Source organism: Schistocerca serialis, chromosome 3 (assembly GCF_023864345.2).
Source record: "Schistocerca serialis cubense isolate TAMUIC-IGC-003099 chromosome 3, iqSchSeri2.2, whole genome shotgun sequence".
Lineage (NCBI taxonomy): Eukaryota > Metazoa > Arthropoda > Insecta > Orthoptera > Acrididae > Schistocerca > Schistocerca serialis.
Genome location: NC_064640.1, coordinates 143,749,322 through 143,774,591, shown reverse-complemented (window position 1 = coordinate 143,774,591; position 25,270 = coordinate 143,749,322). Strand labels below are relative to the sequence as shown.

At 39.5% G+C, this 25,270-nt stretch overlaps 1 protein-coding gene across 6 annotated transcripts in view; it reads right to left on the bottom strand.

Annotated features, from left to right (window-relative positions):
• LOC126469850 (dnaJ homolog subfamily C member 5) overlaps positions 1 to 25,270 on the bottom strand; it is a 90,807-nt gene that overhangs the window by 14,538 nt on the left and 50,999 nt on the right. For 5 of the 6 annotated variants that reach the window (XR_007586083.1, XM_050097150.1, XM_050097151.1 and 2 more), the window contains exon 6: positions 18,699 to 18,764. The exons of the other annotated variant lie outside the window; for it this stretch is intronic. Coding sequence is in view for 4 of the 5 variants with exons in the window: in XM_050097150.1 (XP_049953107.1) it covers positions 18,699 to 18,764 (66 nt within the window). In the remaining variant the exon portion in view is untranslated. The remainder of the gene's footprint in view (positions 1 to 18,698; positions 18,765 to 25,270) is intronic. 6 annotated transcript variants of the gene reach the window in all.

Here is a 25,270-nt window from a genome sequence, read left to right as displayed (position 1 = left end):
GCACAACTTGACTAGAAGAAGGGATCGGTTGGTAGGGCATGTTCTGAGGCATCAAGGGATCACCAATTTAGCATTGGAGGGCAGCGTGGAGGGTAAAAATCGTAGAGGGAGACCAAGAGATGAATACACTAAGCAGATTCAGAAGGATGTAGGTTGCAGTAGGTACTGGGAGATGAAGCTTGCACAGGATAGAGTTGCATGGAGAACTGCATCAAACCACCACCACCACCACCACCACCACCACCACCACCACCACCACCACAACAACACTACTGCTCTTCTGCCCAAAGACTCACTACTGGATTCAAATTTTTCTGAACTTTTAGTATGTTGTGTGTAGTGCAGAATCCAAGTTTTTGACCTCAAGAACCCTGTGCTAACTTTCAAGGGGGAGGAGGATCTGAAGAATTGTGAAATTTTCCCACTTTTTCCATATTTTGTGTATAACTTTCCCCTTTGCATTCCACAACAAAAAGACACTTCGCCTTTCTTGTAGAGAGTTGCTTTTCCTTTAATTTACACTGGTTAAATGTCTTTTCATGTGAAATATTTACCAAGCTACAGAGCTTCAAACGAACAGAAATGTGTCTCAATCATCAAAAAACTGGAAAATGTATACTTTTTGACATTATAGCTTTAATTTTGCAGCATTATTAGAAGCACAATGGTCAGTGTTTGTACTGCCCTCGGGTATCCAGCTTAGTGCAGTTGTTTATGTAACACAATATTTCAACAGCATATCTTGCTGTCATCTTCAGGTGATACCTGTGAAATTAGCATCTTTACTACATTGTACCTCCTTTATAATCTTAATGCTCCGCACCCCATCTCTCACTATCTGGCTGTGCGCTGCATCAGTAGTGGTGCTGCGACTGTCAAATACTGAGCAAAAACTCCAGCCATCTGTGCTTCAGTGGGTCCCAGTCAGAAGCGGAAGTCGCACTCTGACAACATTGTGACTCCATCTGGCCAAGTGCTGGGCCCAACAGTTTACTGGGAGTGAAGCCCTTGTCTGCACTATGAGGCTACTGGCCACTCTTATTTCAATAGCCTCCTTTAGAACACACTCCCAAAATGAAGTCCATCTGAGCACTTCAGTTTGTTCATATTTCCTTGGGAACCCTGTAGCAATACAATGTTCAACAACAACAGATTTCATTGGCTGCTTGAGTTTACTGTCTCCTGTGGTTCTGGCACCATTCTTCAATTGTCCACACAGTCTTCCCGATGTGTGCCTCACCACATTTCCAAGGAATACGGTAGAGACCTGGTTCATGGAGCCCCGAGTCCTCTTTCAACACACCTAACAGTGCTCGAATTTACAGAGGTGGACAGAAAATGCATTTAATGTTATATTGAGCCAAGATTCTTCTTATTTTGTTTGATACTTTCTCAGCATACAGCATCATCTTACCCACCTTGTCATATTCTGTTTCCTGGGTCAGTACATTCTGCCAGACAGCAGGTGGGATTTGTCTCCTGCCGTATCTGTTGTTCTTGAACACACCCTTAAAGTTGTTGTGTTCCCTTGTGTTCCACAGCAGAATAGTAATTAAGTGCAGCAACAAAATTTTGTGGAACTTGCTGGGATGACGCCAAGTGTTGCACATCGGTTGATTGCGCAGTGATGATGTTACCAACATCAACACTCAGAAGAACTGAAGTACAAACAAGCTGGGGGCCCACTGCATTAGACTGTGTGAGAGAAAATGTCGGGAACACCTGATTCGGCACTTTGACAACAGTGCAGAGCACCACCAGCTTGGAATCCACTGCTATGAGTACGCAGTTGACCGGCTGAAGTGGGAACCTCAACTCTGCAAGCTGCATTTCTGCTGGTGACTTGACTGCAGATGAGGGCCAGGACAATCTTCCATGGATGAAGAACTTATCTGCCTATCTGTGATACATTACATTTGGCACCTGTGCCGCCACTCGTGAGCAGCTGTATGCTGGGATCGCCTCTCGGGCTGCCCTTCATGTCACTGTTGCGTCTTCCGCTTACACACAATCTTGAACAACTGATAACAGAGGCATGCACAGATTTCTGGAGCCTAGCCTAAGCACGGCTTAGAAAAAATTCAAAAACACAAATGTCAGCATATCAGTAACTATGTACATTTCATTCAATGGCTGCAAGAAATACACTTTCATAACCAAGATCTAATGATGAGCTTTTATGTATTCTCCCTCTTCACCAGACTGCTGCTTGCTGATTTCTTCAACTCAGCATCAAATTCACTATGGATGTGGAAGAAAATGGTACTTTCCTGTTTGGATGTCCTGGACATGTGCTAAGCAGATGACACTATGGGACAGTGTGTGTAAAGGAAAGCCACCCATACTGATTTTTATATCCAAATGTCCAGCTGTCGTCATCCTTCAGAGTGTGAGGGTGTGCTACGTACACTTGTGCACAGGGACCATGCAATATTGGACGAAGTGAGCTCAACCACCTTAAGCAATGTATTCAGGAAGAATGGATTCAGTGGGAGACATATGGTGTGCTTTCAAGGGTACAACCCCAGCAAATGGAACATGACAAGCAGGATAAGAAATAGGCACATCTGAGTACACCAGAAAAGTCCCTAAGAAAATTAGCAAATTCTTGGCTCGACATAACACTAAATGCGTTTTACGTTCACCTATGAAAATGCATGTAATATCAGATATCTGAAAGATGATTTGGGGCTCGATAAACTAGCTGTCTACCATATTGCTTACAAATGTAGTAAGGCATACATTGGACAGACTGTGTAGGCAGTCAAAGAAAGATGCCAGGAGCATACGAGACACCAAACTCCAGACATCACCAAAATAATCTGTTGCAGGAAATTATGCACTTATAGGGGACTCAACGAAATATGAGTGGCTGATGGGCTGATCAAGAGAGACAGGGGCTTCACTCTCAGTAAAGTGTGGGACATAGTGCCAACCAACTGGAGTTCAACATCAGCTGAGAGCAAATTCCAAGCAGGAGGGGTGAAAGAAGCACTGAGGGACCAGAATTTGGGCCCAGCATTTGACAATTGCACCCCTCCTCCACCTACCCAACACGGGGTATGGCCAGGTAGCAAGGGAAGGGGTGGGGTGGGGTGAGGAGCGCTGAGGCTAAGATGCTCATTCTACAGATATCACCTGAGGATGACAGCAAGGTACTCTGTCAAAAACTTGTGTTATGTAAATGACCACAACTGGTTGACCATTATATTTTCAGGTGTCCAAAGTTTATCAATCCCAAGAAGCCTCCCCCCCTCCCTCCCAACACTCCTTAATGGCATCTTTAAGAGTGTGCCTAACATGGAATTCACTCAGGTGCGATGTGTGAGGATGATGGCAAATACATCTCGCACAGTTTGGTGGAAGATGCCAAAGATAACAAACTACCTTGCCTAATGACACAGCCATTTGAGCAGTTTGCATAGCCCTATGGGAATCATGTGGATGCACATAGGTGACGAAGCTGCAGTTTGCACAAGCTTGGTGCTCTTCCATAGACCTCATGCTGTGTTGTGATGTAGCTAGTTGCCATGTTCCCTCAGTCACGTGGAAGAAGCCATGTCCCTGTTAGATCACACTCACCAAGTACTCACTCATTTTCGGAAGTGGGGACGTTGAGTGATGGAGAACTAATTTCACTCATTCGGTACGCCACGCGAATGCAGTGCTCTAATGCCACCGTAGTTTTTGATGATGGTCTAGTGACATCCATTACCTGAGCATTGAAGTAACAGGCTTCACTACACTGATCTACAAAATTAGCCTTTTCTGCAACAACAGCCATTACAATGTCATAATTTTTTTAATCAAACAACAGCAACAACAACAACAACAACAACAGCAACAACAGCAACAGCAACAACAGCAACAGCAACAACAGCAACAGCAACAGCAACAACAGCAAAAAAAAGGAACTTCATTTCAATGGTGATGACTGAAATGGCTGCAAAGGGCATAGAAGATACCAATTCAATGATAATGAACACTTTAGATATGAGTGGTGTCTATTCTGTCAGATATGTCCAATAGAACAGACACCACTCTCGATGAAGCTGCTGGGACATATACGTGAATAATAATTTAAGTGAAAGGAATGGGAAGGAAATGGCATGTGAAAAGAGGCAGGAAGGAAATAATGACTTGCAATGTGGTGTGGTGAGCTGGAAGTTGGGAATTTTGGTTTGACAGAAGATGTGTGTGGGTGGCCGATGAGGTTAAGGGAACCGTTCTAGAGAAGCAGATCATTTGTGTTCGAGTCCCAGTCTGGCACAAATTTTCAACTCCTGTCGCTGCATTGCTGCAATGCCTTCTGTGGCTGGAAGTCATTATTTACTTCCTACCACTTTCCCATCCCATTTATTTCCCAATTATTTATGATAATAAAGCCACTGCATAAACCACTACTAACAATGATATGTTTTTGTACAAGGTGAAGACACACAGCCTGGTATTGCTGACAGCATTAGCCTAAAAAAACCCACACACCTGTTACAATGGGATGGACAAGTTCTCCAGCATTTCCAACTCATTAACATCATGCAATTTCTTTCTACATGATTTTGTTTCTCTTCACACAGTAAGTGGGAGTGACACTACTGCAATCCCCTTAGCACATTGGAAGAATAAATTCAGCACCATTTATAACAAAAGCGCTCTGAACAGGCAGGCGCAACAGTACAACAAATTTCTGAAGCAGGAGAAAGGTTTCTTGAGACACTGTAGAATAGCAACATTAACAGTGTAACACTGGATGATCTTTGACACCAACAGTTCTTTAAACCTGTGGAAATACCCACATTCCAACTTACGAGACTGCTGTCCACTTCAGACACCACCCAGTACCTTCCTTTTTGAATCTGCCTACAGGTACAGCCATGGCTGGGTAATAGTTTCGATTCTGAGGCTGCACGCGAACAAGAGGATAGAGTGATCCCTATAACAACAACGAAAAATTCAGCTCCAGACCCCTTACTGATTACGATGACAGGAAAAACTAACTTACGACATTACAGTCGAGGAGGAAGAAGCGGATTCCCCAATCTGACTTGTCACAGGGATCGAAGTGGTCAAGGAATTAATTTATTTGCCTGTTCTGTTATATATTTTTTGTTCTCAGCCATTTTTATTTTTTAAATATATATTTAGCTGGTAGGAAATTACATTGTATTCGGATGGGACTATGGTGTGTTCTTGGTGGAGGAGGAGGAGATTAGTGTTTAACGTCCCGTCGACAGCGAGGTCATTAGAGACGGAGCGCAAGCTCGGGTGAGTGAAGGATGGGGAAGGAAATCGGCCGTGCCCTTTCAAAGGAACCATCCCGGCATTTGCCTGTGTGTGTTCTTGGTGTTTTTAAATTTTCACAGTTACAAGCACCTACCAAAGACCTGCATTTTTTGCCACTTTTGTACAGCCTTACGAGAAATAAGGATCCTGCTGACGGTAGGGATGGGAGTTTCTTGATGTCAAGAGTTGACCATTAGAGAGACCTACATTACCCTTTTTAAAAAAGTTGAACATTAACATTATAATGCAAAAACCTGTCCTTTTTGTAATTTTTTTCATAACCTGAGAATCTTGCCATTCCTTCAGAGTTGCATCTCTTGGTAAGTACATGGTGTAAAAGTCAGTTTGTCCAGTGCGGAGTGTAGAAAATTTTGCACTCTACATGAAAGATTTGAGTTTTTTCTTCTCACACGATGCATGGAAAAAATTACAGAAAAAAGTTAAAATGTCACAAAATTTTGCAGTTTACGATCCCTCACATACTGTGAATAAATGTTGCAAAATGAGTGTGTCCAACATGTATTGTCAACCAAGAATCTCCAGCAACATTTAATCATTGTGAATGCAAAGTTTTCTTTCGTGGCCACTTCTGTATGAGTAGGCCTATACCAGAAACACTTTGGACTATCGTGTAGAAATGGACAGATAAAGACTAAAAAGAGAGAAGGAAAGTTGAACTGTTGGCATTCTTTAACGACCACCTACCTTCTCTATTTCACTGACAAAATCTTGCAAAAAGATGGTTCCTTACCTGCTGCCACCACATCATCTAGACCTAAATCCTACACAATTGGTATGGACCCATGCAAAGCATAAGACCCATAGTTTGTGTCAAATATCTCACACTCTAACCCAGAAAAATAACAGGTGATATTTCTGCTGCTAATAAATAAATGCCATGCGACACCTTGCCTGCTGCAAGCCTTTCAATGTAAAACTATTTTGGTGACTTGAGTGTCAATTTTGCTGCTTTTATATTCAGGTAGTTTTTCAGTTGCCCTCTCAAGGCTGAACGGACCCCGTTCCCAACCTACCCAACATAAAAAATTTTAAGTGGTCATTGGGAACCAAACACCGAACCCAGGCGACACTAGCCAAAAATGCTAACCGCTACACCTTGTGGTCAGGTTACCTCCATTGTTTTAATATTAGATTTTACTGTTGTGGTATTGGAAGACTTGAGAAGACTGTGTCTCACAGGAAAAATGTGTGTGTCTAGAGATACTTTGACGGACGAGCAAACTGAAAATACAATAAAAATGGTTGGAACAGAGTCTAACAAAGAGACAGCATTATCATCCACAAGTGAAACGGCAGACAAAAAAATCAACAGACACTGCTGTGGAAAGTAGTTGATCAGATACTGCCAGTAAAGCCTCCTGCTGTGAGATATACTGTATGTTCAGTTGCTGTTCTTTTTCAACATGGTCACTTCATTCAGCAACACGTAAAGACGTATAGGCTGTGACAGCATACCACTTTTGAGGGTATGCAAGTGTACACTTTTCCTGTTTCCTTTCCCTGCTTCACAGGCATAAACATGACGGTGCTGCCACCCTGGGCAGATAACCAGTTCGCTTTGCCATGTAATACTAAAAGTTCATAAAATTTGGATCCTTTGTAAATAAGGGCCATTGTGCCTGGTGACTTGATTATATGGTGATCCACAGGGTACGAAAACAGTCACCATCAACACCACAACTGAGGCAGAAGTCTCTTCCAGGACTTTTTTTTTTATATTGGTGTTCATTCATTGAACCTTCAACAATAGAGAAAATGTGTGTGTCAATTACGGAACTGGGGCCCACTCCATAATAGAAGTTGGGTGCTTCACAATTTGAGTCACACACAACAAAGAAAACTGTTCACATTAACACATGCAATATATGAACTCATCTGAAAAGCAAACTTGCAATAACACAAAAAAAGTTAAGTTTCAGGTTTTAGATGGTTGTCTGAATGGATGCTAAAATTCACTTTTCTCTAATGGTGTCTCCTGGAGGAAACGTGTATTTTCCTTAGGGGAAAAAGATTAGAGAACTTTCAGAAGGTCTAAAATAGATTCCTTTATCTTGTTCCAAACCAACCTCAAAATGATTTTTAACATTATTAGTCAAATCCAGACTTTTCCTAGCCACTGAACTGCATTAATTGGGTTTTCTTTTTTAACAATTAATGAGTTTTCTTCAAACAGTAGAGGTACAAATAGATAGTCCGTACCCTTCCAGGTGATCCTTTAATTATCGCCTAGTGATTCTCCTACTGCTTTGGCAATTTAGACAAGTTTGCACTGAATTCGTAGACTCAATTTACTCTTTCATCTACCTCTTTCCTACTGAGCAGAATGATAGTCATGCCTATTACTTCGAGCTTACCTGTGCTCGACAGTGAGGTTATCAGTGATGTCTATTGTTTAATGTTTAGTAATTTTTATGAAATTTGTAGCCTTTTGGCTATTCTCTCTTTGAATACTATTTTCTTGCAAAACTATTTTTGAAACAGCAAGTTTTCCATTTGACTAACCTCTTTTTCTGTTCACAACTTCAAAAATCTAACATGAAACAAAACTACAAAGATAATATCTAAACAAAATTCTGATATAACCATATTTATGTTGTTCTTTAAGAGTACATCACTCTTAAAACTAATGCTGATTACATTTTTTATGTAAGAAATTTTCATAAGTTACTAAAATGTACAGAGGATCACATGATAAACAACTGAATTCCTCAAATCAACCCTGTTTCATAAACAGAAGTAATAAATTTGTCAAGCTAATGAAATTCAAATATGTTACACTCATTATAGGAAGTAAAAAGTGTATAATGTCTAATGAATCACTGCTTTAGAGTGAAGGAAAGCAATAATTCTAAAAATTTTGCTTAGAGTCCAATAATTTTCACACCTCTGTACACTAATGGCACGCCAGACACTAAGCAGTATGATCAAACAGTACCATGCTTGTGAGGAACAACTACAAAGTGTGAAAAGTTTGCTCCTGTATTAGGTCTACAACTTTTGCTTCTGCCATTTTGCAATAGGTGCCAGTACTTGCAAGTGGTGGTGCAGTTGATAGGTCGTAAGCGTCATACAATAAGCTTAGGCATTTGTAAACATAATGCCATCAGAATGTTAGTCTATTTGTGGTTGTGTCATAAAGTCATTCTTAATTGAATACATCAACTTACGTGGCCCAATACTTGTGTTTTATGGGAAGTTTTAATTTTCTGCTTAAGCATGGAGAAATCTGTGGCTGAGGCTTATAAAATACTGCATAACCTACTAGTGGAAGAAAGAGTGGAGAATTGTTTCAACACTTCAAGAACAGTGATTGATGCTTTTGAGCCAAGCAGTGGAAGAAAAAGCCCACAATACAGTGATAGAAATGAAACGGTGATTTTGGAAATGACAATGCTTAACCCAACGCCACAAAACCTGCCAAAATATACTTGGAAAAGTTGAAATGGAAAGTCCTACCCCACCCACCACATTCTCCTCACATTTCTCCCTCTGACTAAAACCTTTTCCGATCAATGGCACACGGCGTGGCTGACCAGCACTTTTGGTCATATGAAAAACTGCAAAATTTGATCAATTCCTGGATCTCATAAGATGCCTAGTTCCTTTGCCACAACATTTGTATGCTGCCTGAAAGGTAAGAGAAAGTAGCGGCCAGCGATGGTCAGTACTTTTAATCTTTTGCGTGTGTGAAAGTTTTTCACAATAAAGCCTCAAACTTCGAGAAAAGTGGTGGAAGCAAAGTTGTAGACCTAATATTATGAAAATGTATCTACACAACACACATCTATTGTACAGACAAGCAACTGGAAACTATTAGGTCTCTAGATTTTAGAGAAAAATTCAGGCTGTGGTAGGGGTTAAGATGCTACCCATATAGAAGGGAGGAGGAGGAGAAGAAGAAGAAGAAGAAGAAGAAATACTAGAACAGCAGGCATCTTTTGTTATTTAGAGGCCATGTCTGCAAACAAAGCCATGCTACACATGCACTCAATGCATAAAGAGTCATGAATTATGCAACAATCATCCATTTTGTGAAGTAAAGCAAGCTCCTTGTATAGAATAATGCTTCAAAATCTATTAGCAATAACAGGAACTTCATTTTTACCACTTTTAATACAATACATATGTTATGTCTAATAACATATGGTTTGTAAGTACTTTTAAGTTACTTCATTCCCAATATGAAAATAAATATTCTGTTTAACGGTTTACTACACCTGTCACTGATGACCATGACCTGTAAATCACAAATATTTGCTATGAGGTTTTCTTTCCCTAGCTTTATGTAGAATTTGGTATGTAACAATTAAATCACAGTTTGAGATATCAGCCAGATTGTCGCATGTGAGATAACTCTTACATGGCTGTCACTGTGTTATACTTGCATTAACATAATTACACTGTATAATTTATCTGAAACTATATAAACTATTCTCCAGGTGACATTCCTTTTTTACACAGTTTTATGACCTGCATTATTGCCAATGGGCCTATGGACTTGCTATAACTGTACAGTACCTACCTACATCAAAATTATAACAATAAAATGCATTGCAGGATGTATGCAAGTATGTAACACAATTTTATTCCCAATTCTATCTGTGACTGCAATAAAATTGCATTTATGGTTTCGATATTAGGCCACATAACCTGTGCACCTACTTAGTTTAATGCTGTCGTGAAACTGATGAACATTTAGACTATGCATACCAAATCAAAGGACTTCATAGTAATGGAATATACAATTGCATGTCATCCCGGAGCAGCATTTACTGAAATCTTCAGCACTTTATCTCTCCAATTGGAGATCAGTCAACAATATGAGTCATGGGGCTTACACTATTCCTAAGGTGACATTTTAGGGGTCACCATTTAAATAAGGCAGAACAGTTGACCCTCTTTTCATCTTCTCATTGATTGCTCACTACTTTGACCTCACGACTCTAAAGGCTACTACTATTTCTTAACACTGCATGCCATACCTTACTGCAGAATGGAAGTGATCATCACTGGCTTTGATTTTGGCCTGAGGTCTTTGTGAGATAATGTGTCAGCAAAGCGGAAAATCATGCTTGTAATTTAATCAGCCCAATCACTAATGATGATGTGGTTTTCAAAAATAGCCAGTTGGTTGTACAGCATTTAGTTCTCTCTGTGAAGCATCCATTACTGCAGCTTCCCTTTGTAAAACTTCCCCACATGCAGAAATGGGTACTTTAACAAAGGTCATTAACCAAGAAGAATGTGAGAGTAATGGTGAAGAATGACTTATGAATTCCTCCACATATAGCCCAAACACTCTCACATATTATTGTAAAATGGAAGTAATGTTATCAGTGAGTGTTTACTTTATTTTTCATCATGCCATCTTCCCATTAAAGTCAAGATAGTGCAATAGTTTTGGTAGTAGTAGAAGCTTGTTGGTCCTATCACGCATAATCTCTCAGCCATATACAGCTGCTTTTATATATATAAGTTAGAAAGTTGCACAGTCTTTATTCCAAACTGGATTACTGTCTCAACAGTTCTCACAGAATTGAGGTGTTGAGCACTGGACTCCATGCTCCTGTTCTGGTTATCTGTATTTCCCACAGATTTCATATCCCTTAGAGTACTGCGTGAGGTGGCGCAGTGGTTAGCGCACTGGACTCGCATCCGTGAGGACAGCAGTTCAAACCCGCATCCGGCCAACCTGATTTAGGTTTTACCCGACTTCCCTAAATCCTTTCACACAATTGCTGGGATGGTTCCTCTGAAAGGGCACAGCTGACTTCCGTCCGCACCCTTCCCCCATCCGATGGGGCCAAAGACCTCGCTGTTTGGTCCCCTCCCCCAAATGAGCCAACCAATCTTAGAGTAGGCTGTTCTAATGCTGCTGGAGCTGGAACAGCTTACTTTACAGTGTAAGGTCATGTACCTAGAGCACTGGTACATAAAACAACAAATGATGTGAATGAATCCTGGCATTGCAACTCTGTCTAATTAGATCAATAATAATTCACTCTTTTAATAATATTTTTCATGCCAATTGCTCCTTCAGCTTTTCTGTTTTATTTAAGTTCTTGCATGTCATCATTAAATCCCTGCAAGATACAAAATCTTTATAACAACTAAGTGTGGTTCTGTTACTGCCAGGGATTCTCCAAGACGTTCACCTTAATATGACTGTTGTCTTTGGTGAGGAGTAACTTTTCACCAGGAGCGTCTGATTTTCCTAACTGCTGCACAAATTTTTCACAGTTACTACAACGTATTGCAAGCCTTTGTTTACATGAAGTGGGGAAAACTTTTCAAACAATACTTCCTCTTGTAACAAAGCAGGTAGATTCTTTCCATCCATTATGTTTTCCTTTCCCCAAAATAATAATAATAATAATAATAATAATAATAATAATAATCACCACCACCGCCACAAATTTTGCAATATCTTCAATACTGTCATTTATGTAACATGTGCACAGTACCTAAAATCTCAAATATGAACCCTGTGTTTATTAAGCTAAACTTTTTACCAATTACATTCTTATGATATGAAGAAACAAGCAGTCTTGGTTGCAGAGTTAATTTTTTAATTATTTCCCAATGATGCATTTAATCATTATTTAGGCATCTTTGGACTGGCTGATATTTGGTAGTGATGGGTACATGGGATACTGCCCATATAATTTTGTAGCAGGTAAACACCCTTTGGAAAAGCTTTAAAAAACATTGCGTGGTGTCCCCATTATGGCATGTGGCGCATTCCAATGAAAATCTAATAGGCTCAAGCCTACAGTAATGTTTTACATCATAAAAATGCCAGAGGTGTGGCACATATTTTGGTTGTACTTTTCATGAGCAGTCTCCCTAACCACCACAGCATGTCTCCTATCCGACCCAAATTCCACATGTCACACGCTACAGAGCAATGCCCATTAATCTACTTGCTTGCAGCTTACCTGTATTCTCGCAATGGTTCAGATACTACTGTGCATCTGCACTGAGGTATCTTAACACCATCACTTCATAATAGTTAGTTTCAAGTGGTCTTTGCAACTTAAATTAATGAACGTTCTTTCTGTACCGTGTTGTGATTGTCAGGAGTGTAGAGTGTTATTGTCATTGAAACCAATTATTGTTGGACTCAATATTTCGTGTGATAAGACCCATTTAAATGAACCACAGAAGACTAATTATACCTGATGAATTGAAAGAGGACTGTGATAATTGTGAACTTTGACTATTTAAAGAAAAAGTGAATTGTTTAGTTTGTGCACAATTGAAAACTTCACCACTGTTACAGTGGGTACTGGCCTGTAAACTTGCGATAAATAATATTCATAACAACTGTATCAGTCACTGTCTTTAACATTCAAAATCCAACAGGAATGCAGTGTGCAAGTTAATTTCAACCAAACTGTTAGTGGTGTGTACATTTTGAAACAGACACCATTCTACATCAATTTAAACTTTCAGTGCAGAGGTGACCAAGAAGAGGAACTACAGATGACAAGAGGCTACAAAGAACAGGTCAGTATCGCTACACTTTCTCTTGCTAATGAAAACGAAATTACAAAGACGACTGACATTTTGAAGCTGTCACACTTTGTGAGCTGTTGAGAAGGCGTTTCTGTTCCCCAACAAGAGACTCATCATGTTGGTAGTGATAGTTTAATAACTAAGGATCGTTCTGTTCCCAGAGACAAAAAAGGCAAATGCAAGTCAACTCAGGTGTAGCCCATCATACTTGCTCAAACCAAATACAACACAATACAAGAGTTAGAGGCTGCCTTCCAATAGGTGTTTCACACTGACCACTGTACACCACATCAACAAGCAGCTCAAATTTTAGTGAAAATAGTTGTACCGTCCTGGCAGTTAAGCCAAGATTCCCACAACACTAAATGGTTCACCAACACCATCAAACATGCACAGTGCTTACAGCTATAGAGGACTGGCATCACTGACCGATTACAGGTTTCACTAACTACGAGTTGTTCGAGGTGTTCCCCATATGATACTACAAAGACTGCACATGTAGTTTAACAAATGCTATGGGTGCAGCAAGCATTCATCCCCTCTCCTCCTAGGACCAGACAGAGTGGTATGCCCTTACATGTTATGGTGACACCGAAGTGCTGAAACAAAGTATAAATGTAATTCTTTACCTCAAGCTCACTATCTACCCTCTACAGCTACAGCAGCTATAACTTCTTTGCAGGCATCCTTTTGTAGCTCCCATGAGGGAGCAGGGGAAGAGAAGAGAACAAAATATTTAATATTCAAATTGGCAATGTCTCCACTTACGAGGTGTGGCTAGAAAAAAACCGGACTAGTACTGGTGAAACAATAAAACGAATGCAATAAGGCTGAAAGTCGCGTGGCCTGTCACGTGACTCTCGCTCCGCCTACTGCTCGAGTTTCATCTGCCTCCTGCACTCAGTCTGCCCGTGGCGTCTGTTTCAAGTAGTTGACGTTTTGTCTGTGCGTCGGAAAATGTTGAGTGTACAGAAAGAACAGCGTGTTAACATCAAATTTTGCTTCAAACTAGGAAAATCTGCAAGTGAAACGTTTGTAATGTTGCAACAAGCGTACAGCGATGATTGTTTATCGCGAACACAAGTGTTTGAGTGGTTAAAACGATTTAAAGATGGCCGCGAAGACACCAGTGATGACACTCGCACTGGCAGACCATTGTCAGCAAAAACTGATGCAAACATTGAAAAATCGGTAAACTTGTTCGACAAGATCGCCGTTAACTCCTGTTAACTCAGGCACTGCTCTGATTGTTAAACGGCGATCTTGTCGAACAAGTTTACCGATTTTTTCAATGTTTGCATCAGTTTTTGCTGACAATGGTCTGCCAGTGCGAGTGTCATCACTGGTGTCTTCGCGGCCATCTTTAAATCGCTTAAACCACTCAAACACTCGTGTTCGCGATAAACAATCATCGCCATACACTTGTTGTAACATTACAAACGATTCACTTGAAGATTTTCCTAGTTTGAAACAAAATTTGATGTTAACACGCTGTTCTTTCTGTACACTTAACATTTTCCGACGCACAGACAAAACGTCAACTACTTAAAACAGACGCCACGGGCAGAGTGAGTGCAGGAGGCAGATGAAACTCGAGCAGTAGGCGGAGCGAGAGTCACGTGACAGGCCACGCGACTTTCAGCCTTATTGCATTCGTTTTATTGTTTCGCCAGTACTAGTCCGGTTTTTTTCTAGCCACACCTCGTACTAGCCTGTTTTGTTAGCAACACACCATAGCCACAAATCTTGTTAAAAATATAGCAAGTTTTGTAAGGGATATATATTAGACTGAACTGTAACATATTTGTAAGAAGCTGCTAATGTGGTTATGTTATGGCATGGGCCCAAACTTTGCAATTATTTGGTCTCTCTACCGTCTCTACTTTGCAGTAAACATGTTACTATCATCATCATCCATCATCCATCATCCATCATCATCATCATCATCATCGCATTGCAGTAGATGCTGCAGGAATTTTCTTTCGCTCATCCTGAAATGTAGCAAACCACTACCTTAACTGTTTTTGAGCACACTCAGTGCCCCACCAGCTCTATCACACATTCCACTGGGAACAGAATAGTTTAATTTCCTCCTATTTTATTAATCAGTTCATTATGTTACGGTTTTTCTTTATAAATGGAGGCATTATCATTCTGAAATAATAAGTGCCTCCTGTCAACCATGGACCCTGCAAAGGTTGCTTGCATGCCTCAACGATACGGACAGCTGTACCTTATGTGGAGGCACATTTTGGGGTATCAATGGTGAGGAAAGACGACAGGGGGTTCCTGAAGAGGGGCAGCAGCCTTTTCACTAGTTGCAGGGACTGATCTACCCATGTAACATCAGCCAACAAGGACTTGCTGTGCTGGTACTGCGAATGACAAAGTAAGGGGAAACTAGTTTCCTCATTCAGATCTCTATGCAGTGACTATTCGGGAGGGTGTCGTCGTCATGATGAATGAGATTGTTATTCTAAAGGTCGGGGTGTGGAATGCTAGATCCCTTAATGGGATTTATTAGAGAACTTAAAGGAAAATGTATAGGTTGAATTTAAGATATCGTGTGAATTAGTGTAGTTCGGTGGGAGCACTGTATGTGTGGAACAGACCTGGAGACACTGGAAGGTTTTAGACTGAATATGTAATGGTAAGGCAGAAATTCTGGAATCAGATTTTAAACTTTAAGACATTTCCAGTGGCAGCTGTAAACTCTGACCATAATTTACTGGTTATCAATTATAGAATGAAACTGATGAAACTGCAAAAGGGTAGGAAATTAAGGAGAGGGGACCTGGGTAAGTTAAAAGAACCAGAGGCTGCCGAGAATTTCAGAATGGGCATCAGGCAATGACTGACTGAAACGGGGGATATGGATACAGTAGTAGATGAATGGGAAGCATTGAGAAATTACAGAGGAAAGGCAATAGAGGATCACATAGGAACGAGGATATGGGCTAGCAGACATCCTTGGATATCACAGGAGATAATGAATTTAACTGATTAAAGGAGAAAATATAAAAATGCAGCATATGAGACACATCTACAAAACAAGACTGACAGAAAGTGCAAAATGGCCCAGCAAGATTGGCTACAGGATAAATCCAAGGCTATAGAAACATATATGAAGGGAAAGATAAATACAACCTATTGGAAAACTGAAGAGACTTTTGGAGAAAAGGGGAGTAGCTGTATGAATATGAAGAGCTCAGATGGAAAACCAGTACTAAGGGAAGAAGGCAAAGCTGGAAGAATGTAGAAGAGCTATACAAGGGAATGAACTTCAAGGCAATGTTATAGAAAGGGAAGAGGAAGTAGAAAGACATACTGAAAAGTAATGCCTCCGAATTTTTTATTATGTTCTCAATATCAGTCGAGATATTACATGTCATGCATATCACTCTGTCGACTTTGCCCCTTTGCTGATGCAAGTTGCAACCATCTGGCACTAAGAGGGCTCCTCAAAGAATTTGTTAACACATGGCGCATGACAATGCCAGTCCATATACAGTCGCTGCAGCATCTGCAACAATCCAACAATTTGGGCTCACTAACTTCAATCATCCTTCATATTGTCTCAACTTAGCCCCATCTGATTTTCATCTTTTTCCAAAACTTAAAGAATACCTTTGAGGACATCACTATGATAGTGATGTGGTGGTGTAAGAAGAGGTGACATTGTGTTCCGTGAATAAAATCAAACTTTCTACATGACAGTCCCAACAAAATAGTCTCTCATTAGGTGAAATGTGTTTGTTGCAGGGTGCTTACATTGAGAAATAAATATGCAGACATGAAGAATTAAGATAAGAAAGTTTGTGAGTTTTCACATAAAAAGTTCCGAGACATTACTTTCCATCATACCCCCACAGATGGAGATGAGATGGGAGATATGATACTCTAAGGACAATTTGACAGAGTATTGAAAGACCTAAGTTGAGACAAGGTTCCCGGAATAGATGACATTTGCTCATAACTACTGACAACCTTGGGAGAGACAGCTGTGACAAAACTATTCCACCATGTGTGCAAGATGTACGAGACAGGCGAAATACCCTCAGACTTCAAGAAGAATATAATAAATCCAGTTCCAAAGAAAGCAGGTGCCGACAGGTGGGAATATTACTGTACTATCAGTTTAAGAAGTCATGGTTGCAAAATACTGACATGAATTATTTACAGGAGGGTGGGAGGACTGGTAGAAGCTGACCTTGAGTGAGATCAGTCTGTGTTCTGTAGACATGTAGGAACATGTGAGGCAATACTGACAGCAAGACTTATTTTAGAAGATACGTTAAGGAAAGGCATACCTATGCTATAATATTTACAAACTTAGAGAAAGCTTTTCACAATATAAACTGGACTAAAGTCTTCGAAATTCTGTAAGTAGCATGGATAAAATACAGGGAGCAAAAGTTTATAGACAACTTGTACAGAAACCAGATGACAGTTATAACAGTGGAGGGTCATGAAAGGGAAGCAGTGGTTGAGAAGGGAGTGAGAAAGGGATGTAGGAGAAAAAAATAAAAAAACTTTTGAGATTTGCCGATGACACTAATTCTCTCAGACAGCAAAGGAATTGACAGAACAATCAAGAAGAAGTAAGAACAACATCAAAAAAAGCAAAACAAGGGCAATGCATGTAGCTGAGTTAAATCAGGTGATACTGAGGGAATTTGATTATGAAATGACACACTACAAGAGTTTGGCTATTTGAGCAGCAAAATAACTGATGATCGCCAAAAGAGAAATGACATAAAATGTAGACATGCCAAGAAAAGCGGTTAAGAAGAAGATAAATTTCTTAACACAGAATATAAATATAAGTGACAGGAAGTCTTTTCCGAAGTTACTTTGCTGGAACATAGTGTTAACAGAAGTGAAACATGGACAATAAGCATTTCAAATAAGAAGAGAACAGACATTTTTGAAATGTGGTGCTACAAAAGAATGCTGAAGATTAGATGCGTAGATCGTGTGACTAATGAGGGAGTATTGAATTGAATTGGGGAGGAAAGAAATTTGTGGCATAACTTGATTAAAATAAGGGATAAGGTGACGGGGGACATTCTGAGACATCAAGAGACCACCAATTTAGTTGAAGACTGCGGGTGGGGGGGGGGGGGGGGGGGCCTAAGCACTGCTCGCCCAACATTTGCCAGTTACAGGAACATTTGATGGTCAAAATCGTACACCCTACTAGAGCATTACATATGTATCACTACTGAAGAGTAACTTTGTATTAATGTATTTGACATCACTATAATTTGAGTTCCATGACTGCTGACTTCAGTGAATATATTATGTATGAACAGCAACAAAAACAAAAGTTTTCTAGAACATGCAGTAAATTTTTTGTAGTATACACGTTCTAAAAAATGGTTTTAAATTTCACATTTCATGCTAAGACTCAAAAGAGCTTTTATCCTGCACATCTGACAGATCTGAGAGTCAAACATACTGTACTTTGACTATGAAATTCAGCCACTACATTCGATACAAGAGAACAGAATACAACAGAACAACTTTTCTTTTGCTGTCAAACTATGGCAGGGTATTTCTTCTTAAAGGTTAATCATCTCACAGTATAACATACAAAACTTTAAAACCTTCCAAGTAAAAAACAATTTTTTGAAACAGATATTCATGTTTTTAAGAATAAATGTTAAAACTGGTATGCTGCTCTTGGGTGAAAAAAAGAATGAATTAAGTTGCAGTTTGCAACATCCAAACCTTTTTTTAACAACTAATAGCAAAATATTTTGCAACATGAAAGCAACATTATTGAATGATAAGTACTATATTTACCTAAAGAGTATGTTGTGGTCCATCTGTGGAAACAAACAAATTAAAAAAGAGTATTACATGTGCCGCACCTGTTTCTTTGAAGAATGAGGCTGCTCCGAAACGACACCATCAGCTGCTCCGGATCCAGCATTCCTCTACAAATAGAGCAAGCGACCAAGCTCAGTCCCAACAAAAAAAAAAAAGAAAACTACTAAATAAACCAAATCTAAATTAATGCAGTCATGCAGGATATCCACAGAAATACAGAAATGTACAACTTGTCAAAACATTGTCAAATACTGTGGGGAAAAGAAAAAAAAAGAAAAGGAAAGAAAGAAAGTCACTGGCAACATTCACTAGAGCAAGTCGAAGGGACTGAAGAGGAATAATGAAGGTAATTTACTACTCACATTGCTGTATATGATGACAAAGACTGGTTTAAGGCAAAATGAAGGAAATAATAATAATAATAATAATAATAATGCAGGGTAAAAAAAAAAAAAAAAAAAAAAAAAAAAAAAAACCAGGAAGGGTAAGACACCCTACAATACTTAACTGCAGATTTTGGTGATAAGCTTCGTTGGAAAAATGTGTGAACTTTATACATGCCTTTAAAAACAACAATAATTGTTCTGAAAGAAGGGCCTAAACATTGAGCTCTCAGAATTTTTAGTTTGTTACTTGTTCAGTGGAAGTAAAGTCAGGGAACAAGAGGTCAGTCTTATTAAGGATAATATATCTACCAATGATCAAAAATATGTTGAACTTCTACTCATTTAGTAAGTTGTTAGTATTTCTTGAACATATAAAGGTGTTGGAGCTGCTGCTGGAAAAATTCTGTTTTCATATACACAATTTCTCTGATGAGTCTACAAATCAAAGGGAAGAGCAAAAGCTAATAAGAATGTAATCTCAATCCTCATTTTAAATGTGTCACATAAAAACCTAGAAAAAGCTGTTCAGAGAAGTTAACAGAATCTCCTTACAGTGACCAAACACTCTAGATCGTTTGCAGCAAATGACTTTTTCATGCAGTTAACAACAGAAAACAGACAATCACAAATGTTCATTGCATGCATAAATTGTACATTCACTGTAAGTTCTATCCATTATGGATAACTGCATTCCAGTATCACAGGAAGAAAGCATTTGAACAAGATGTGCTCATGCACATATTAACACAAAAGATAATTTTACTTATTAACCTGACTCAGAGATAGAAACCTTTGATTTGTTGTGTGACTAACATTACAGTACAGTTGCTGATCACCATTTCCTGAAAATGGAAAGGAGATGTGGAAGACTGATATTCTGTTATTCATAAATTAAGAATCACATACAAAATATCCCTCACTGCTAATACTCGGCTTCATGGAGAACTGTTCTGAAGCCACACACTATCAGTTAATACTGCATGTCGTGTCACCAAAAGCAGCCATAACTGCCCTTTATTACGCCTTGATGACTAACAATATATTCTTACAATAGTCATAACTGTATGATTTTATTATGTCAAACCTTATTACAGATCAGTAATTTCAAAGTCTAAAATTTAATCCTGTCATGTCAATATCAGAATTGTGGAGTATAAGTCCAGATATATATGAAAACAATCTGTAGCTGTTATAAAAGTGAAACAATAATTTTCATTTAAGACTCCACCAACACTGACTCCAAGAGATGCAAGTCGTCTTGAACTTGATACAATTAGCATAGTAGGTGAAGTGTAAAGCAACATAATGTAAATGTTTACTGATGTATACAAACAGAAAACAGCACCCTTGTTTCAACTTGGGAAGATTCATCACACATCTCGGCTACTATCGATTTAACACAGAAAATCAATTCTATAATTACTGATTTCATTAAATTTACCATACCCTTGGCCCATGACAGGTACATTGTAGTCCATCACCAGTTAGTTAGGAGACAGAAAAAAAATTAGACCTGGGACAGACAAAAATTAATATCAATGAAATTGTGTAACAACATAATTATAGTGTAAACCCAAACTGCAGGATAGTTTTGTTTTTACAACTGTATGAAGTAGTCATGGGTGCAGACATATTTTTAAGATGGATCATGTGAAGCGCATTCCAAAATAGCAAACTAAGTTGAAAACTTTACGAAAGCGCATAAAAAGGAAGTGGATGTTCAGCAAATGACAAGTGTATTATTTTATTTCACACGTCTAGTAAGATAGGACGAAACTGAGGAGCAAATCTCCATGGTCAATAAGCCAGTACATGAAATTAACATATGGGACAGCAGGCATATCAGGAGAAAGAACACAGGACATCTTACACGACCTGGCTACACGAATGCTATATGAAAGATATAATTCACATTTATTGGTAAGCAGATACAAGCAAATATGAAAGTAATTTTTCTCATCAGTTTTTGGACCATTTATAGATAATGCAACTGATCTATTGTGCCAATTTCTTATTGTGGAAGACACAGGGCTTAACCACTTCTCAGCAAAAATGAAACAGCATTTGGCAGAGAGTTTACAAGCTAAACTTTTTGTGATGCAAAAGAGATTCTGTGAACTCAGTACCTTTCACAGTAGATAAAGTAACAGCTGAAGAGCACCTGCTTCGAGGCGAAAGGTACTATACTGAGTACCAGAAGGGCTTGTGGTAAAAACTGGGGCCTAAGCCCCAGAGGTATGCACTAGATATACACCTATGGGGCCGTAGTGTGGTGGAAGAAGGTAGAACAGCGGGTTGCAGCTAAGGAGCTTGCTAAGGTACAGAGGCTGGCCTGCTTCGTCATAACAGGTAGAATTAGCAGCACACCAACTGCTGGGATGGAAGCCCTACTGGACATGCCTCCACTAAACCTTTGGGTCAAAATGGAGGCAGCAGCTGGGGCATACAGACTTAAAATTGGTAAAAAACTGAATCTCATCGGGATATCCACAATCACGCACTAAGACAGTGAGTGAGGTAAATATAGGAATGGCTGGGGAAATATCAGCTGACTATACAATAACTCCCAACTGCTTCAACAAGCCTTTTACAATATAATAATTGGAAGCAGGGGGCAGTGAGGAAAAAACTGTTCGACACCATATGGGGGACATTGTTTGGTTCATTGATGGGTTGAAATCAGATCAAGGCATTGGGGCAGGTGTGTAAAGGGTTCAGCCAAGACTGGAGGGCATCATCTCTCTAGGAAAACTGGCCTCGGTATTTCAAATTGAAATCACTGCAATCGGGGTATGTCTGGAGGAGAATATGCATAGATGCTACAGGGACCATATCATCTACAGCTATTCAGACAGTTGCAACGAGATCTAAGATTGTTGCAGAATGCCGCAGGGCTCTGGTGGAGCTAAGAGGAAGGAATAAGATAAACCTGGTGTGGGTCCCTGGCCACACAGGGATCTGTGGCGATGAACAAGTCAACAGACTGGTCAGGATGGGGGCCAACGACTCCACCTGTCCTGACAATCACCAAGGCTATGATCAAACTAGAACTATGGAAATGGCTTAGGAAACAGCACGTAGAATATTGGACCAAGGTCCATAAACAAAAACATGGTAACATAATGATGCCCATGCCATGCTTTAAAAGGAGCTCTGTAATCCTGGGATTGAACAGGAAAGAGGTCAAACTCACCTGCCACGGGAATTTCAAAGAACACTTACACACAATGGGTAAAATGGAAGAAGACCCTAAATGTACGATCTGTGACGAGTGTGAAGAAACTGCACCTAATCTTCGAATGCATGGCATTGGAGGGCAAAAGATACAGAATCTTCGAGACAACTAGACCTGAAGAAATTGTGTCTAACAAAAAAACTGGTAAAGTGACTCCTTTCACTATTTAAGGGCATTGGTTGGCTTTACTAGATAAAAAGGGAGCGATACCGCACAATAAACTGTGTTTCGGTGCAAGCAGTGGTGGGTTAGACCTAAGCTGTTTTAGCTTCCCTGTCAAAATAAAATCAGCTGTTGCAAAGCATGCAGTTAATTTTATCCCAGAACTCCCAGTTCTCATACCCATTTACAATGTTATCTCAGAATCCTGGAGCACAACTCATATCTGATCATCAGGGTATAGAAAGAGTACTAAATTTGCAAAGTTCTTACACAAACCTTGTGATACAATGTGAGCTATCTAAGAAATTTCTTTAAAGCCATTCTCACATGGAATGAGTTAACTGATGTTTGCATGGAGCTGGACAAGTTTGTGATGTCATTTCGTGTTACTTCACATTGAGAAAATATTGCCAAGTGTAAAGCACAGAATAAGTTATGCAATATTTTGGCAATGTGTTACAAAACAATGAACCAATTGGAGGCAAGAACACACTGTACATCACAAGTAGAATTTGGGAGACACCATACTGGATTCCATCTTTTTCCAATTGAAGCCCAAATTTGGTGCGTTTTACATTATAACTAATGTCCTATGAATATATGCAATTTCAAAGCACCAGCACATTGAGGATCTCTCAAAAATGCGTCTTCATTCGTACAATTTGTTGTAATAAAATGATAGAAAATGTCATATTGGTGGTTAAAGAATTTTCGTATTTAGTTCTTTGCATATTGTAACTTGTGTGCTGTGAAAATACGTCATTTTAAGGGAATAGCGCACTGAAGATTTAACAAAAATGTGTTCTTGGTAGGATTTATTAAAAAAAATGTCAAACTTTAGAAGATTGTACATATAGAGTGTTTGGAAATTGCCATTACAAACTTCTAGGGCTTGTAGAGGGGAATGAGTACATAATATTTCAAATGGCATCCCACGTCCAGAAACATACCATTTCAGTTTCACAACCGTTTCAGTTCAGATGTTCAACTTATCCACTTCTGCTTAAGGAATTGAATTAGACGTGATGCAGTACAATTATTTGTTAACAACTCGATAGGAAACATAACGAAATATCCATGTATCACTTAAGCACATTTTTTTTGTATTAACACTTTAACATTATGTGTTTACATTCTTCCAAAACAAAAAAGAACCCAGCATATTGTATGCACAGAACAGAACTGATGCACTACAACAGCAGCTCAATGTGGCGAGCACCAATGTTGTCGTAGAGATTGTACCCACAAAGCCTGTTCTGGTACACACACTCCATCTCAACTGGTGTCTCCAATTACCAGCGCAGTGGCCAGAACTCATGTTAGTAGATCTCCCTCTGTTTCTACAAGAGTCTTGTAAATTAAACTTTGCATATGACCCCACAAGAAGTAGTCCATAGGAGTTAAATCCAGCCCATGCAGGTGGATCACTTTGGCCTATCCATCTTTCACCGTATCATCTGTTGAGATGTGTCAAAAGCACATGAGAAGTGAGGTGGTGCACGCTCATGCTGAAACCACATTTCTTGATGGACATTCAGTGGCACAGCTTATAAGAACAGGCCCAATACATTTTGTAGGAAGACCAAGTATGCAGGATCAGTTAGCTTGAATGGAAGGAGGTATATCCTAGTTACGTGACCGTCCAGAATACTTAGCCACACATTAATACCAAAGCAGTACTGAAACCCCTGAACATGTGTGGCACGAGGGTTTTCGTCTACTCGCACATGGCTATTTTACGAATTCAGAACACAGTCACTAGTGAATTTACATTTGTCTGTGAACAGAAATCTATGTAGAAACAAGGGTGTGTCAATGCAGCTGTGCACGAAGCACATGCAGTACACAACACACTGTGGAAAAATCGGCTGGATCCATAGCGTGTACTATATGTAAGCGGATAGATGTAATTGTTGGTAATGCAGAATATCCCAGACGATACTGTGACTAACACCCACTACATGTGCAATTCTTTGAGTACTCACCAATGGATTCTTTTTTATGTGATGCAGTGCATCTTCAAATTCGGGCACATGGCATTGTCATGGAGCATCACAGTACTGCCTCCTCACGGTGAAGGTACCTGTTTCTCAAAGCTCCTGCGTAACTTGCGCGATGGCATGCTACATTGCAGAAAATGTTTGTGATACAGCTCAATTGCGTACTGAATCCGGTTCACTGGATTGGAGATGCATAGGCATTGAACAGGTCTCACAGCAAGATGGACATTAAGTGACATTAGGTGACCGTCTGGCGTAGTACACATCATTCTATCTACCATATTTCATATCAGGACAAGCAACTCTAGAGACTTTTCTCTTTCCCTCAGCAGATGTGGACATGTTACACATCTGAAGTGAAACCAACATAGAACAGAAACAGTAAGTTTTCGGACGTGATTTTCCTATTCAAAACATTATTTACTCACTTCCTTCTACAAGTCCTAGAAGTATGTAACAGGAATTTCCAAACATCCTGTATAATATATGTTCCTATGTTACAGGAGTTCAGTGTAATGTAGTGGGTAGTGGCATCAAGTTATGATGTACTGTGCGGCTGATTCGCCTCTTGCTGTAGCCAAAAGAATTCTAATTTACCTTCGTATTTTGTATAATATTGTGCAGTTTTCTTATTAATTCAATAGAAATGTTTTCTGTAATATCTAGAGCTATGTAAACAAAGTGTACTCTCTCTTAGTAGCAGTTGGTTGGTTGGTTGGTTGTGGGATTAAAGGGACCAGACTGCTACCGTCATCGGTCCCTTTTTCCAAGTACTAAAAACACCCACAGAGAATAAAAACGATTAACAGAATAGAGCACAGACGACACAG